General features: G+C 37.2%; 1 protein-coding gene across 1 annotated transcript in view; it reads left to right on the top strand.

The window, feature by feature from the left end:
- Tmtc2 (transmembrane O-mannosyltransferase targeting cadherins 2) overlaps positions 1-17991 on the top strand; it is a 409491-nt gene that overhangs the window by 329635 nt on the left and 61865 nt on the right. Inside the window, exons 10-11 of the mRNA XM_036169974.1 lie at positions 1087-1201; positions 12183-12246. Coding sequence (XP_036025867.1) covers positions 1087-1201; positions 12183-12246 — 179 coding nt within the window. The remainder of the gene's footprint in view (positions 1-1086; positions 1202-12182; positions 12247-17991) is intronic.

Below are 17991 nucleotides of genomic sequence, written 5' to 3'. Positions count from 1 at the left end.
GACAGGCATTTTAGGTTAAAGGTAGTAATCTTTTTTTTTTTTTTTTTGAGCTGAGGATCAAACCCAGGGCCTTGCACTTGCTAGGCAAGCAATCTACCACTGAGCTAAATCCCCACCCTGGCAGTAATCATTATTAATCACTTGACTGTAGGCTTTTCCAACTGCTACCCAAGCATTTGCCCTCTTAGACAATGTTCTGCTTTTAATTTGTAGTCCTTGGCTTTCTAATGATTTCTATAATTAGGTCTTAATTTTGAAATTTTGATCTCCAAGCAAACAGAAAACTCCCACAACAAATGATGAACATAAAACATTAAACCTGCAGGTGCATGGATGCCTTCAACATGGCTGTGCTACCAATTGATTTGATTTGAACTTTAATCTCTCTATAAAATCACGCTTAAATTAGTATATCTGTTGAGAAATCTCCATCTTTCAAAAAATCCCTTTTGTCTCTCTATACAGTATCCATAGACTTAAATTTTAACCCATTTTTACATGTTATTTTACCAGTGCAGAAAGTTTATAGGATGTCTTTATGCAGTTCTTAAGATGCAGTTTTAAAGAATTGTATGGTAGTAGCTGAAACAATCTTATCCTTGCAAAACACTGATCTGAAATAGTTTCAAAAATTCAAGCTTGTTAGTATTTATCCCACTCTCATTGCAAAGTGTAATTTTGAGTGAGTTATTGCCAAATCTATCTTTTTGTGCCTTTTCAATAATTTCATAAAAAAATGATTATCTCAGAATGGATACACCTGTTTGCTTGTATATATCAGGGATGGGTATTAGTACTAACAGTTAAAATAGATATGACTTGCATTTATTAGATTTCTTTGTGTGCTCATTTTTTTTTCTGCTTGAATAGATTATAGAAGATTCCTTTTTAAGAAAAATACTTTGAGCACACAGAAATTTAGAATCTTCATGATAGCCTGTAATTATGGGAAAGGCATATAAAACATGACTAAATAAAGAGCAGGGCATTACATCTTGGCTTCAGATCACTGGTTCCACTACACTTATTTATTATTGCAAGTAGTTATCACTATTCTGAATGAAGCTTGCTTACTTTACTTTGCAGGTCAGTTTCTTCTGGAAGAATCTCGCCTCACAGAAGCGGCTGAGATGGCAAAAAGGGCAGCTGAACTCGATAGCACTGAGTTTGACGTCGTCTTCAACGCTGCCCACATGCTCAGGTTAGTTTTTGTGTCTGTGTCTTACAGGGACAATGCTCGAAGAAAGCAATTCATTATAGTAATTTCTCTGCTGTACCCATCATAGCCCGCATTTTAAAAATGAATCATGCTGGCATAACCAGCTCAAAACTAATAAGAACCACTTCATTCATTATAATCGATGTGTCCATTGAGCAGGGAAGATGAGCTCTTAGGGTCCAGAGAACTACTGAGATGCTCCTACCCACCTTTTCCCTTACCTCCAACAATTGCTACAAAAGAATTGCAAGTGTAAATTTAACAACAGTCTACTTAAATGTCTCCCAAATACAAACATTATATCTATTAATCAAATATATCCCTATATTTGTGTTATATTAAGCATTACTGAATGTGACATGGGGATATCTTTTAATGTGTTTGTCCATGGGAACAATTATCAAATACAAATATACTTGAGATACTTATAATACTCACAATGGCTTGGTAATCATCACTATTGATGTCATGAAGAGATACACTGTTAAACTGTTGAGGCTTGCATTTCAGAAGCAGCAAAAACTTGAATTAAACAAGTCAACTATTTTCATTGTTAATATCAAGAAAAAAGGGGGTCAGTGCCTCCAAAAGATGTTTTAGATGAAAGAAAGAAATTCAAGAGATTCAAATAATTTCAAGAATAGCATTTGTTCATCAGTGTGTGTCCTATTTGTCTGTACTCTCACTGAATTTCTGCTCATTCACTCCCCACCAATGTGCTTCATTGAGGGATGTCCACAGTGAGGTCTCTTTGCAAAGTCCTCCCCACAAATAAACATGTACACACAGAAAATGACAACTACTTCTTGCTCCTAACTTCTTATTGAAAAACCTCATGAATTCACATGCAATAGTAAGGATGAATCCAAAGAAATATCTCATAGCCTTATCAGTAGTGATGCCTTCCAAACCCATAATACATCTTCACAGTAAGTATGTTGATCTTGATAGAGTCCACTAGCAATTTGGTGCATCTGTATTCCTGTGTGTGTGTGTGTGTGTGTGTGTGTGCGTGTGTGTGTTTCTGTAAATTTATCATGTGTAGATATGTGTGCCCATCACTAGAATCAAGATACACTTCTTGTATCATCATTTTCACTTCTGTGTTCTTTTCTAACTATCTAATCCATTTACCATTGACTCCAAGAAACTGATACTTTAAGCAAATATTTTAGATAATTTTGGGTTATCAATGAAGATCGTCATTATAATGTATTAGACCTATATCTTATTGTCCTCTTCTCTGGGCTTTTAATAGTTTTTAAGTTCCTTGGTTCAAGGGGTATGTAGAAATGATTGCATCTATGTTAAATAAACTCACTCTGCATTAATATTAGCAGTCCAGAAGTATTTGTGTTTTGGCGAACCCAAGAAATCTGACATCTAGGGCTGGAAATGTAGCTCAGTTAATAGTGTGCTTGTCAAAGTCCTTGGTTCAATCCCACAGACCCCATAAAAGCTAGGTATATTGAAGAGTGCCTATAATCTCAGTCCTCTGGGGGTGGAGACAAGAGGGTCAGAAGTTGAAAGTCATCCTTGCCTTCATTTGGAGTTCAAGGCCAGCCTAGGCCAGATGAGACCCTGTTTCAAAGAGAAACAATGAAAAGTGACATGTACAAATAGGAACCAAAAATCTATTAGTTGTTGGTATGTATACGAATTAGACTATACCCAATGTATCTTCAGTGTAAACATGACAGGTGATTTTCTTAAAGACATCTTAATTGAGGATAAAGTTAAGTGCTGATAAAGTGAAGAGCACTTTGTACTCTTCCTGAATAAAATGCTGGGCTCTTAGTCACAATAAACAATTGTGAGGATTGGAGAGTATGTTTGTATAGATTAAATCATCCTACTCATCATAGATGCTCTCATTAGCAAGACATCTTGCTACATAGAAAATCACTATCTGAAATTCAAGGACTATCAATGGAAACCCATTATAAGACTGTTGCAATACACACAACACACACACACACACACACACACACACACACACACACACACACACACACACACACTAGTAGGCTTTTCTTTGTTGCCATAATGCTAGAACCAGTGGAGCATTTTAAATATAACATTTTATCTATCAGCATTGTGAGAATTTAGGTTTATCTCCAGTGTCTTCCAGTTTTCTCTACTCCTCACTAAGCTCACTAAGTTAAAATCACTCAGCACCTTCTTGGACTGCCTGAAAGTGAGACTAAAGTAGTCTGACCATATCCCACTCAACTGGTAGCAATTTATGGAAATATTTTATATAGCTTTCTGTTTGAAGCTCAATGAAATGCAAGTATTTGTTCTGTGCTGTATTAGTTGAGATTCTCAAGAAGGACAGAGGTGTACACACACATGCACATGCACATGCGCGCACACATACACACACACACAAAAAGAGCTCAGACTGGCTTCTAGGCTGTGGTTCAGTAGGTCCAATAATAGATGTCTACAATGGAAAATCCAAAAATCCAGTAGTTTTTCAGTCCACAAGGCTGGATGTTTCAGCTGGTCTTCAGTGTTCACCACAATCCCAAAGAAGTAGGCTTTAATGCCTATGAAGGAATGGATTGCCAGCCAGAGCAAGCAGGCAAAGAGAATGTTTCCTTCTTCCATGCCCTTTATGTAGGCTGACAGCAGGTGTGACCCAGATTACAGATGTATCTTCCCACCTCAGAAAATCTGAATTAAAAGTGGGCTTTCCAATTCAAATTATTTAATTAAGAAATAATCCCTTGCAGATTTTCCCTCTTGGGTTTTACTTAATTCCAGATGTAGTGAAGTTGACAACCAAGACTAGCCATCACAAATGCTTACTGTAAAAGCTGATTTCTGATCTATTTTTTAATAGCTAAGATTATTCAGCGATTTTTTGAAAGTACACATAAATGCTTGTGGTCTCCACTTGAATAAAGTTTTGGCAAAATATGTCATAAGTAATCAATATTTTGCTTAGTGCCATTTTATATTTAAAGTGTCCTAAGGGAGTTTCAAGATCTAAAATGATTTTGATATCAAACCTTTCCTCAGGAGCTTTGTGTTTGGTGAGCACTACTCTTCCTAGTCAGGAATAATACTTGATGACCCTGTCTGCCCTTATGCTCAGCAAATTTTACCATGCAGAGCCTGTTCCACCATCACTCAGAGGCCACAGCTGCCTCCTGTTGTCCTGAGTCTGGAATTCCATTTTCTTGAGACTGCATCTCATTGGTGAAACCTGAGTCATGTGCTGGAAGAAAGTTAGAAGATGAAAGAGTCTGGGGCTCCTGCTTTGTTTGGGAACATGCAATCCACATTGTGACTAATTACCAAATATGTTCACAGGGATAGTGATCACAAGTGTGCAGTCTCCCTTAATGAGTACAGACAATGCATGGTGACACTTTGGGGACTTCCAATGAAAACTTAAGGACTAATAGATGCTTCCAGATGAAAGTTTTCCTTTTTGTTATTTTAAAGCAGATTGATTATCATCAAAGGGAACTATCAAAGGAACTGAAAAATGTTGGAACTCAGTAGAATTTAGTCTACATAGTTGTGAGAGGAAACAATTGGATCAACTATTCTGTTAAAAACATTTTGTAGGAAGGGACATACTCAGTTTTCCATACTCAGAACTAGAAGTTGGAATAAGAATATGAATTTGTCTGGTATCTGAGAAGAAGGCAAGAGGCAAGAAAAACACATTTTACCTAATTCATAGGCTTTGGTATGAGAGTTTTGTTGTTCTTTGCCTTATTGAATTTACTTGATGAGGGATGAAAGCAGTGTTTATTCCAATATCTTCTGCCTCCTTGGCACTGTGTTTTGTATACTTACCTGAAGCTCTCCTATTTCTGCCTGCACATCTGCAGAGGGGACACTGATATTCTTATTTTATAGCTGGAGGCCCTGAGGGTCCCATCATTGTTTCTCAGAGTTTGCAAGATGGAATCTGAATGCAGCATAGCCTGGTTACATATAAATATCTTTTTATTATCACAAGCGTTCCTCGTCTTTATAACTATGTGACTACCCAGAAGCTATGATTCTTCCTAAAGGAAGAAGACTTATAGAAGGTGACAGGTTGTCACATATATAAATCCCAAATGATAAGGCCTCTATGGAGTGTTAAAATGAATTCTTTAATGGTGAATCATGGAAAGTGGGTTTATGAGTTCATTGGGAGATTACTCCAACCTTGTATCAATGGAATAAAACTTCTAGAAATACTACCATGAACTGTCTGTCTTCAGTCACATGGCTTGGAGAAATGTGCTCTTATTTTTTCTGTTTTCAGGTATAAGAAAGAGTACAAGCTTCCGATGCAGTGAGAAATGCCCAACTGTGTCATACCACCTGGTTCTGATTGCTTTCCTAATTTCTAGAACAGAATGACTAGATGAGCAAGAATCATTATATTGTAATTTCTCTGCTCAAACAGCACAGTATTAAGTGATTACATGCTATACAAACATAGAATTTGATGGCAATAACTTCTTTATTAGCTCTTCTGGAGGTGACACAAAATGTAATTTCTTAGTTGAAAAAGAAACAATATCAAGGTTCTCTCTCTCTCTTTCTCTCAGGAGCGCACGCATGTTTGTGAATGTGTGTGTGTGTGTGTGTGTGTGTGTGTCTGTCTGTCTGTCTGTCTGTATGCCTGTCTGTCTTTGCTTTCAGTTTTACTTCCTTTCCTTCTATACAACTTACAGACTGGAATTAAAGTGTAGTTCTGCCTTGAGTGGTTTAAAGGCAAACACCTGGTCACAATAGACAAGAATCAGCAGAGGCAATCTATATTTCCATCTACATTTATGTTACATGAGTAAACATGTTTCTAGTTTTAAAAAATTCTCAGGTGACCCTTTGAAATATATTTAATGTGTAACAGTGGGTATTGAACATATTAAGTGGTTTTTAATTCACAACTATTAATCATGATTCCTGTATCTCTTTTATATATCTTATATGTATCATGTAAGACCAAATGACTGCTGGTCTTAAGCCTGTTTTTAAAATATATTTTTATATTACAAAGTAACATCAGAGAGAGCAATTAAAGATATAAAATATGTATGTATTTTTGCTGATGTAAGTTTTATAGTTGTATATATAAAATTGAATTCGGCAGTGTGCAAATTATAAACTTTGTGACCTTTTTACCATCATTTATTGCTGTGCTGTGTAGCTAGAGTCTCACTGATGACAAAAAAAAATATGACCCCCAAAAACTTAAAACATAATCACCTTAGCTCACCAGTTATTGGGAATTCAGTTACTCAGTAGTCTAGTTGATAGATAACACCTGGATTTTCTTATCAGTTTTGGTCGTAAGAGGCAGAGGTGGTGTGGAGGCAGGGGGATGCTTAATATATATGAGGAGAGATTATTAATGAGTAGGGAGCCTCCATCTGAATTTCCCCTTCATTGTGTCTGCCATTAGTTGTTATTTCTTTACTCTCTAGTCACATGTCTTAACATACTGCTGATTTGAAGACTGAGGGAGTTGCCTATCTGGGCCCTATGCAGTTTCTGGAGGAGTGATTTTCTTTCTCATCATCCCCTTCACTATTTGCTTTGTAGCGTGTTCTATACCAGAATGAAAGGCTGTCTGCATCTGGCCTGGGAGACATGATAGAGCCAACCATTTACACTTTACTTTGAGTCTTGTACATGTGAGAGTTGATGACTCCTTTCTATATGTAACCATGATCCCCTAAAATGAAAGATCAGAAATTAAGAAAAGTATCTGGTACTGTTTTTATTTCCCCTTATGTTTAAATCAGTGGTAATAATAGCAGTTACTTCAGGGCATTCTAGATATTAGATAGAATTATAAATTAATGGTTAGAAGTTGTATACTGTTTGTCACTTAAAAGAAATAATGAGTAAAGAATGACCATAAGCATGTAACAAAGGTTATTTTCAGCTACTTTAAGTAGATGTGTATTAACAGTCTGGAGATTCAAGTCTTGCACCCCATCCCTAACAATTTTACTTTGGAGGTGTCTGACAGTATTTAATAGGCTCCCGGAAGCACAGGACAGAATATGCTTATTTCTTCACCGTTTAAATGCTGATTAATTATTTAGTCATTTTTTTGCAATTAGGACTTAATAAGTATTCCAAGGAGTTCTCTTTCAGAGGCGAGTATAAAATGTAACCCACAAAATAACATGGACTTTGAACACTTCCTCATGTGTTTTCTCTCTTGTCCAGAGAATAAATCAGGAATATAAATGACAATTCTATGCCTAGAACTCACATATTCCTTCTCATGGCTTTCCATGTGCTGTCATAAATACCTTCTGATTAGTAATTAAAAATGACTTATTAATAATAGAAGTAAAGTTCTACAGTGAAAATTCTTTTTACATGTATATGACATATATAATAAATTCTGATTTTTCATTTCCTTTAGAATGTTATCAGTTGTAATTCTAGCTTAAAATAACTCTTCTAAATATTCCCTTTGAGCATTAACCCACTGCGTTAGTTAATTTTTTATTGCTATGTCCCTGACAAAAAGCCACTCAAAGGAGAAGGTTTACTTTGGCTTGCAGTTTGAAGAGTTACCATCCATCATGGTAGGGAAGGCATAGGCTGGCACGAGTTTGTGATGCTAGGCACACACACTGTCTCTACAGTATGGTAGTAGAGAACTGACGGGAAGTTGTTCGGTAAGAGGAATGTTTAAGGCCCTTCCCAGGACTTACCACCTCCAGAAAGTCTCCTCACAAAGGTTCTTCGGCCCTCTGGACCACTGGGGGAACCAAGTATTCACACACATAAGCCTATGGGAAAACATTTCATATTTATAAACAGCTAACCATTGAAAACTCTAATGACTTTAAAGCTCATCATCGTTTTTAAAATTCAGTTGCTTGATATCTTAGGAACATTTTGTCTAATGGAGACCCCAGTTTCTCCTTTGATCAGGATCTTCCATATGAGTTGAAGACTTTAAGAACTGTTAGTAGTGCCCATGCCTTCTATACTTTATATCTATTGTTTTATCTCACTTCAGAGCAACATACTTCCTTGTAGTATCAAGTTCCTCTAATTTCCTAAGTCCATGCTTTTTATATCCCTCTGGAGAAAACCCTTCCAGGGCATGACCTGAAGAATTCTGGTTCAAATTTCCAAATGAATCTGAACCAAAGCTAATCTGTAATTTGGTGGAGGGCACCTTCATTAACTATCCTAGTGAGGCAAGTTTTACTGTTTTGTACCAGACTTAGGTACTTTTCTTGACATATTGAGGTTGAACTTTGACATTTATGGGAATATAAACTGCACTGGCACATTGTAACACGCTGCAAGTCTAACAGAGCCTTGGCTCGGGGTTTGGTTTTCTATTTTGGGTTTTTCTTTCTTTCTTTCTTTTTTCCCCCTTTACTTTCTTTAAAACTTCCATCAAACATAGTAGTGTTTCTGATTATTATTCCTTCAAATATTAGCAAGATATGCCTGATTCTCCAGAGAGATGTTATCTTTAGTTATTCCTATAATTTATAGGTCTGCATGGGGCAGGTCTTTATGCTTTTTATTTGTCTTGACCAAAGTGCAAATTCAATTTAATAAGTGAGGCTGATTGGCTTTCAGTTTTACAACCTGACTCTGGTTCTCTAATTAAGAGACTTGACTCATGTATTCTGTTTGGTTCCTCTTTCTTCTCTCTTCTTATTGTCTCAGAAGTTTATTAACATTACAGCTTTAAGAGAACACTGACCCTCCCCACTTTTTTCCGTGTGTGTGTGTGTGTGTGTGTGTGTGTGTGTGTGTGTGTGTGTGTGTGTGTGTGTATAAAGGCTAGAGGCTAAAGTTTGGTGCTTTCCTCAAATGGTTTCTCTGTATTGAGGCAAGGTATCTTACTTGAATCCAGAGTTCACTAATTTGACTAGTCTAGTTAGCCAGTTTTTCTGGAGATCTTCCCCAGCTCCTCATTTTTGCCGGCTGAGGTGACAAGCAGGCTGCCACGTGCACCTGGCATTCATGTGGGTTCTGGGAATCGAGATTCACATCCTCATGCTTGTACTTTGCCTACTGTGCCCATCCCTGAAGAACACTATTCCCTTTTAAAGAGGACTCCATAGCCATTTAGTATTATTGTCATACCATTCTATGTCTTCTGGCCATAATATGTCATCTGAAATTAAACTTGGCATTTCCCCATAGCTTTTAATGTGTAATCGCCTATCTAGTTACCAGTTAGCAGCTGCTTCAAGAGCTTCTTATATCTTGTTATCTGCCATCTGGGCAAGTATTCTGAAGCAGCATGGTCAGAGGGAAAAGAAAAGAACATTATGTTTAGATGATAAGCTGACATTTGGTGTCCCCCTGCTAAAAAATTGACTTTTGGTGATGGGCAACACACAAGTTTACCCATTAGATTCACTGTGAATTCTGTTACTAAGATAGTTGTGCTACTCCTGGGCTTGACATCCAGCATGAAAACTATCTCTGGTTATAAAGGAGACTAAAGAATCCTCTTCTGGGGCTGGATAAAGTTTCTGCCTACCATGTGGAAGACCCTAGTTCAATAACCAGTACAACTCCTCCCCGCAAAAAAAAAAAAAAAAAAAAAAGATCTCTATGGACTGGAAGTTTAAATTAACAAAATACAGTCTAAACCCAGTGTCTATGAATGATGCTGTTATATTATTGTAATTGTTTATAGGAAAAGTGTGTCCTGGACATAGCCTCATATTTTTTTTACACCATTATGAGTGAATGCTGGCTATCCCTTCATCTTTCTTTTTATTTACATTTTTTCATTTTAATTTCTAAACTAAAATTTCAAGTGGGAGCATCCAGTTACCTGAGATTAGGTCACATGCCCACACTGGTTGCCAGACAGCAAGGAGAGAAATATTCTGAAGTGCATGAGCATGTGTGTACATGCTTGCAAGTGTGCGAATGGGCATGTGCGTGTATAACACAAATTGCTACACGGTCTTATTAATAAAAAATAAAAAAAAAAACCCAGAGCCAGATATTGGTGTCAAAGCTGAAAGAGCAGAGGGATATAACAAGCCAGCCAGAAGTTCTTACTGCTAGGAAATCCTTAGCCCAAGAGAGAGCTGCTTCCTGTATAGTCATACCTATATACCTTTCTGTGCCCTGCATCTCACTTCCTCTCTTTGCCCAGCTCTATCACTTCCTGTCTGTCTGTAAAGACCTCCAGATGTCTACAGTTAACTAGTGCTGGGATTAAAGGTGTGTGCCACCATGCATGACTCTGTTCCCAGTGTGGCCTTAAACTCACAGAGATTTAGATGAATCTATGTCCCGGCCAGCTGGCACTTGGGACAAATCTTTCCTACTCACATCCCTCAAGTAAACATACACAGGCTTATATTAATTATACCTGCTTGGCCATTAGCTCAGGCTCATTACTGAATAGCTCTTACACTTAAATTAATCCATAATTCTTATCTATGTTTAGCCACGTGGCTTGGTACCTTTTCTCAATTCTGCCTTGTCATCTTGCTTCTTCTGTGCCTGGCTGGTAACTCCTGACACAGCCCTTCCTCTTCCCAGAATTCTCTTCATCTGTTCACCCTGCCTATACTTCCTGCCTGGATACTAGCCAGTCAGCATTTTATTTATCAACCAATCAGAGAAACACATATTCAGAACATACAGAACAATATCCCACAGCACTTCCTTTTTACTGTCTAAGCAAAAAGGAAGGTTTTAATTTTAACATAACAGAACAGTTATCAAACAGGAATTACAATATCTAGTCCATTTATATTTGGCAAAATTAAATAAAATATTCTATCTATCCTATATTTATGAGTCTAAAGTTTCATATCTAATTTGTCATTTACCATAACCAAGGAAAGTTATAATTATAACTATCTCATCTTCAACTATATCAAAGACCTCAGAAGGATATAATATTACCTAAGTAAACAGGAAGAGCATTGTAAGCAACTTCCAAAAATCTAGAATGACAGAGACATCTGGTTGCCTGGACAGTCACTCAAAGTTTCCCTACAACCTTAGGGCATCCTTCTTCAGCCTATAGGTCTAGAGTCTCTCAGTTGCTTCTTTCTGTGTTCTGTAGAATGTCTGGCAGTTTCTTCTGTGAAGCAGGAGCCTGAAGGACCATCTTGCCTTACAAAGTTCAATGGTTACCTTCCTATGGGTCCAGCATGTCCAATTTATACAACATTAAAGCTACCACTGCCTCACCTCTCTGTTTAATATAGTGGCTGGCTTTGTCCTCAGATCCCTAGGCAAGCTTATTTGTTAGACCACAAATAAAATATCACTGTGTGTGTGTGTGTGTGTGTGTGTGTGTGTGTGTGTGAGAGAGAGAGAGAGAGAGAGAGAGAGAGAGAGAGAGATGTAAAATGAATATATAATTTCTTAAATCTTGCAAATATTCACTATGTTTATTTTTAAAATGCACTGCTAGGGGCTGAAGAGATGGTGATTTTAACTGTCTATTGCTTTTGCAAAGGTCCCAAGTTAAGGTCCCAACAACAATGTCCTACATCCTCATAACTGCCTTAACTCCAGTTCCAAGAAATCCAACATCCTCCTCTGGCTTCTGTGAGAAACTGCAAGCACATGGTGCATGTAAACATATGCAGATACACATATATACATATAAATACATTGTAAATCAATTCCTAAATATTTTGACAATTGACTTTTTAAATCTTTTTTGGGGTTATCATTTTGTAACTGGAGAATCTTTATGTACTATTTGAGTTATCTTGAAAAGGAAATTACCTTTTCCTATGGCAAACATGTAAATATTAATTACCAATACATACCCAATGGGAGTATGCTAGGATAGCATTTGTAATACTTTAAAATAATAGTAAGTTCATTTCAGATTTTTTTATGGGAACTTACTGTTTAGTCAATGTGGTTGTAATTTTTTTTTAAGTTACTGTCATTCTGCTCCTCAATGCCTCAATTTTAAAATACATGATAGAATTTTATTTTATTTTTCCTTTGACAGACAAGCTAGCCTCAATGAAGCAGCTGAGAAGTATTATGATCTGGCAGCAAGACTGAGACCTAATGTAAGTACTTTCCCAGTGGGCACCATTGTTGAAGGCTAGGTCCTAGAGCATGCAATGGTGATTGTCATTTATGCCGCCTTGTTTCATATTTTCATCCCAGGTTTCTCAGTTTCAATGCCCACTGTACAGCCCCTCTAATTATCCACCATCCATGTGGTTCAAGTATCTTTGTCTTCCCCAGAAATGTCTCTCCCCCCTTTGTAGATCGCCATTAACTTTCATTATCTGAATACAGGTTTGATCGTTTCTAGATACCTTTTATTGGGGTGAATCTTCAAATTTACTCTATGAATGCTTTTGTTGTTCCTCTAGTGATAAATACTTACTGTTTGTCTTCCACCACATTTGAACCTTCAGCTGTGTCCCCATTTCATAATCTAAAGTCCTCATTTTTCATAACTTGGCTTTGCGAGTTTACCAATGATGTTTTCATTACAAGTTTTTCCTGGGCACTCTCACTTCCAGAAAGTAAGATGGATATGAATTAGATCATTACTGTTGGAATAGAATTACTATTTATAAAAAGCCAAGAGCTGCTCTTACGGCAGCATGACGAGCAGGATTTTTCACAGCCCTGAATTCCTGTACTGACCATTGGTTCTCATATACATTCTGCACCACTGTCCAACAGCAAAAACTTCTCTCCTGCTCTTCAATTGTAGACCATGCATTTGAGAAATGCAATTTGCATACTATAATGAAAATACATGTGTGGGTGCAGTACAAATACTGGAATCAGTCTCATTTCTTTATAGTGTTGCATCTGTTCGGCAAATATATATATATATATATTTGAGCTGCTTTGAGAAGGAGGCAGAGACTCCAGCCACGAAGTGTGTTAGGGAAAGAGTACAATCAACTAATTGATATAGTGCTGTGACTCCTGTGGAGGTGTAGTCTTGTGAGAGTAGAGACCTATGAGGAACCAGAGTGTGTTTCTTGCTTTGTTTTCCCTGTAAGATTCTAAATATAATGAGATCAGCCATGTCTATAAATATCAAGTTTCATTTATAATAATATATTATAAACAGGAATATGTTGAGACCTCATAACAAAAAGATTAGCATAACAAAAGCATACATGTTCATCTAAGATTGTATCACAAAGGAATTTTCAGCAATGAAGACCCAAAGAAGGAGAGGGAAGGTTTGTGTGGTGGTCTTTTTGTTTTTGTTTTTTTTTAATGGCCATTGGTGTTCAGATACAGCTGGCACACTGAGGAATGTGATGCAGATGTAATAGGTGAAGGGGACTATAACAGGTTCAGAAGTGATGGATAGAGGGAACTCCAGCAAGGTCCAGTTGCTCAGATTCTGTATCCCATCACCAGAGTTAAAGATGTACCTGTCTGCCTTAGCACTTCCTTCACAGGAGAGAACAGGGAAAGGCCAGAGGACCACTGTGCTTCTCTACTCTTCCCAGCTCTCTTTATCTCAGTTTTCCAAGAATCCATGTTTCTTTGCCATGGCTGTTCTGAACCACTTCACATAGTTATGAGATAACTGAGGAATTGGCAAGCTGTTTACAACAGGAGGAAATAATCCTAATGGTAGGAGCAGTGACAGCTGGAGTTTATTGTGTGTTCATGTGTTACTCTCTTTGCTAGATAGTTCATCAGAATTTGTTTATTATAACTCACAGCTGCATTTGTGGTCTCAGCAATGCTCAGGGGTGGAGAAGCTAATGCTTCACCTGGCAGCACAACTTTAGAGAGTCACTTTGTCATTTAGCCTACTGTCTGCAAAGAAAGAAAGCTTAATGAATTTCAAATGGGGCTGGTGGCAGCGGTCCCCCGCTGTACCACAAGAGGAAATAGGCATCGTTTATCTGGCAAACCAGCATAGCAGTCAACTCGTTTACTTATTTTGTATGTTTACTGAACATCAAGTACTATGCTAGGCATTGGACACAGAATAACTGAGCAGAAGAGAAGGAAGAAATAAGGAAACTAGATAATCTCTCAGGCAGTGGTGAGTGTTTGGAGGAAAATGAAGCAGTATGGACATTAGGAATGCAACAGAACAAAAACTTCGTAAATGTTTGAGTGTGATACACCATGTAGTTTTAAAAACAGAAATATTAAGTCTTAAACCTGTAGTGGCATCGGGGGCAAGCAACAGAAGATTCGTTTTCCTTCTCCATGTATGTTGATCAATATATAAACTTATATAAACTTCATGATCATTAAGATGAGCTTATATTCATTGATAATCATTCCCCGCATCCTCCAGATTCACTTTTATTTTTCCTGTGTGATTGGTTGAATGATGGTCTTTGTCACAGTATAATAGAAGAGGGAAAAACAAGTGTCTGAGCTTAATGAGCCTCTAAAACAGAAAAAGGCATCTAGGTACCACAGCCTGCAGGCCTGACTTATGGGGTTGCTTTTTTTAAAATGACTAGGCAAATCATAAAATCGATATTTAATCTCCAATGCAGAGCCTCTTTTCCAAGAGACCCCCAATTATTTCATCCCAAATGTGCTACAGATGGCTTTTGAAAATGCATTTTATTCAAATGATCCTTTCCATATCTGGGAAAAGTGATTTCTATGGGCTTTGCTATAAAGTTTATATTAAACAAAAAGTTAATCGTATTATAATTAATTGATCAACACATGTACATTTTTCCCAATTAATTTTCTAATCATTTGGGTTTTCAGTTGATACTCTAGTGTACATAAAGTGTCACTGAGGCCAGAATGATGAAATTACAAACCATGTCAGTATTATAATTCTTTTCTGAAACAGAGAACTATTTGAGCAACTTAATCCTGCATTTGATCTAAATCAAAACACCTGCCTAACATTTATCTTGCTGCTCGTTCCCTTTGTTCATAAAAGCTTTCTTGTCCTTGCCATACTTAATTGAACAAATGCTGTTGTCAGTTACCTGATTATATGAGAAGAGAGCTAATGGATATCAGTTCTCCTTGCCTATTTCAATAGTTCCACTTCCTGTTCTTTTTTAGTTTACTCATCTACACAATCAGCAAGTCTTATTCTGACTTGTCATAGAGTTTCTCCTCTGCTTGCTTAAATAAATACCATTGCCACTGTATTATTCATCATGATGCTGTATGAGGGTACCTGAAAATCTAACAGTGCTTATGTGAGGTCATAACTGTGCAACATAAAGTGGGTGGCTTGTGTGATGACTACTATTATCACCATGTTTAAAATGTTATTGGTGGGGATGGAGAAGTGTTTCAGTGGTTAAGGACATAACTTCACCTCCTAGCATCGACTTTAATATAGCCTCTAATTCCAGACACAGGGATGCCCTCTTCTGGCTCCATGGGCACTGTGCTCATATACACAACCTCCCCCACATGTTCACATAATTTAAAATAAAATATTTTTTAAAGATTTTTAATTTATGGGGGTATACTTATATCTTAATTACATATGATTTCACTTCTTTTAAGATGTCCTGCATTTTTTATTATACAAAAGCATATTGGTCTACAGAATTTATTAAGAGATGAATTGACCTTTTGCAGTATAGCTTCCATGACAAAGTAGTAGAATAATGAAAGAGGACTAGCTTATTAGGAGTAGTATATAGTTTTATATTTTGCATTGTCTGCCTCAGCAGTGTACACTATGTTGCCATATTGAAAGGTGTAAGTAGAGAATGGTGATTGTTGACAGCACACATCATAGGTATATTTATTACAGCATGGCACACTCCATCTTAAAATCTCATTCCATTGACATTGTGTGCAAATTGCTCTAAAAGTAGATTACATCAAAGCATTTTTACAGTAAGAAAATGTTTTATCAGTGCTATATTTTAGGGTTTGCTAGTTTTCATTTTTATAAGTTAAGTTGAGCCTTGTATGGAATTAACTCTGGGACAGTCCTTCTCCATCTACCTCCCCCATGCATTTATGCACATCAAAAACTGCTGACTCTCAAGAACTAGAGGCAACATTTAAAGGAAAACACTTTGTTCTTTCATTGGGAATGAAGCTAAAGTCTGCATTATCCTTGGGATAAAAGAATTTAATGTGAAGAATGGAGAATTTGCATGGTACGAAGTCACCTACCTTTGCCTAATTTCTTATCCACTCTGGATTCCAGAGGACAAAATTCCCTGTGCTTGGGCTATTGGGGCAGACTTGTTTATGGTCTATACTCATTCCAGTCAATTTTAATTCAAATGTCAACATTATATATGACTCTATGTCTAATGAAATAGAGTTTCAAAGTTATAAAAATTTAACTCTGACCTTGGGAAATATACAATTTCATATAGGAAAGCAGGGGAGGAGAGAACATGTAAATCTCAGTCCTTGACTATCAGCAGTAAATAATGCTGTCTAATAAGTGCTTTGTGGGGGACAAGAATTGGGTGCTTTACTTTCACCTGGGTTGATCTAGAAAGGTTTTGAATTGGAATAGGAAAGCTTAAATAAGCTGTAATAATAGAATTATTATTGGTAATTTAGCAAGAAGAGGAGAATTTTGGCAGTGGGTTTGGGTCATACTCATACATAGAGGCAGGGAGAATGGGAAGAAATTGATAACTCCTAAAAAAAGGTGAAAAGCATTGAGTATCACACTTAAAGATCAGAAGTTTATGTTCTGTAATTTTGACTAACAGTATGATATAATGAAAGTAGTAATTAAGATGACATGAAAATATGTATTGTGTTCAGAGAAGTAAGATTGAGAGACCCAGCCTCGATAGGACCAAATAAAGGATCATTGTATGTATCAGGCAGTCAAGAGTTAAAGCATGAATTGAGAGGAGTGGAAGAAACATACATAACTCAAGTAGTAGTTGATAGCATGTGAGTAGAAAAATTAGTTGTTCACCTAAGTGCTTCAAATTTTGAATTTAGGTAACTTGGAAACAAAATAAATACCATAAACAGAAATGAGATCATCAGAGGGGTGTGTTTATTTCAAGAACACATTCTTAAGCTTAGACTTATGCTGGGGATGTCTGTATGCTGTGAATGTGTTGCTCTGATGATTGATAAATAAAATTCTCATTGGCCAGTACAGTAGCCAGGCAGGAAGTAAAGTGTAGGCGGGATAAGGAGAGAGGAGAATTCTGGGAAGTGGAAGGCTGAGTCAGGAGATGCCGCCCGCCATCGATGCCATGAGAAGTAAGATGTAAAGTAACTGGTAAGCTACAAGCTACATGGCAACTTATAGATTAATAGAAATGATTTAATTTAAGATATAAGAACTAGATAGCAAGAAGCCTTCCACTGCCATACAGTTTATAAATAATAGAAGTCTCTTGTGTGTTTACTCGGGTTTGAGCAGCTGCAGGACCCGGGTAGACATTGGAAAACTCCTGCTACAGACTTAGCAAATTCTGAATGAATGGATGGATGTGTGGTTTTGTGTAGTTTTGTATGCATGGTACATGCACATAGAGGTGTGCGTGCCTAGATGGGAGAGGCTGTGGTGGTGAGCAGTTGACTTTGTGTGTCCTCCTCTATCAATCTGCACCTTAGTTTCTGAGATACATTCTCTCACTGAACCAGAAGGTCATCAGTTTATCTGAGCTGGCTGAACTAGCAGGCCAGATCATTAGGTCTCGACCACCCTCTCTAGCTCTGGGACTGCAGATGAGCACAGTCACACTTATGTTTTTCCATGACTGCTGACGATCAAAGCCAGGTTTTCACATCTGCTTGGCAAACACTGCCCTGGCTGAGCTGTTTCCCAAGTCTTAGCCTAAAAGTCTGTTAGACATTCCTTTCAGGAACCTATTCAGAAAGAG

Source organism: Onychomys torridus, chromosome 20 (assembly GCF_903995425.1).
Source record: "Onychomys torridus chromosome 20, mOncTor1.1, whole genome shotgun sequence".
NCBI classification, from domain to species: domain Eukaryota; kingdom Metazoa; phylum Chordata; class Mammalia; order Rodentia; family Cricetidae; genus Onychomys; species Onychomys torridus.
This window is presented reverse-complemented; position numbering and strand designations above follow the sequence as displayed.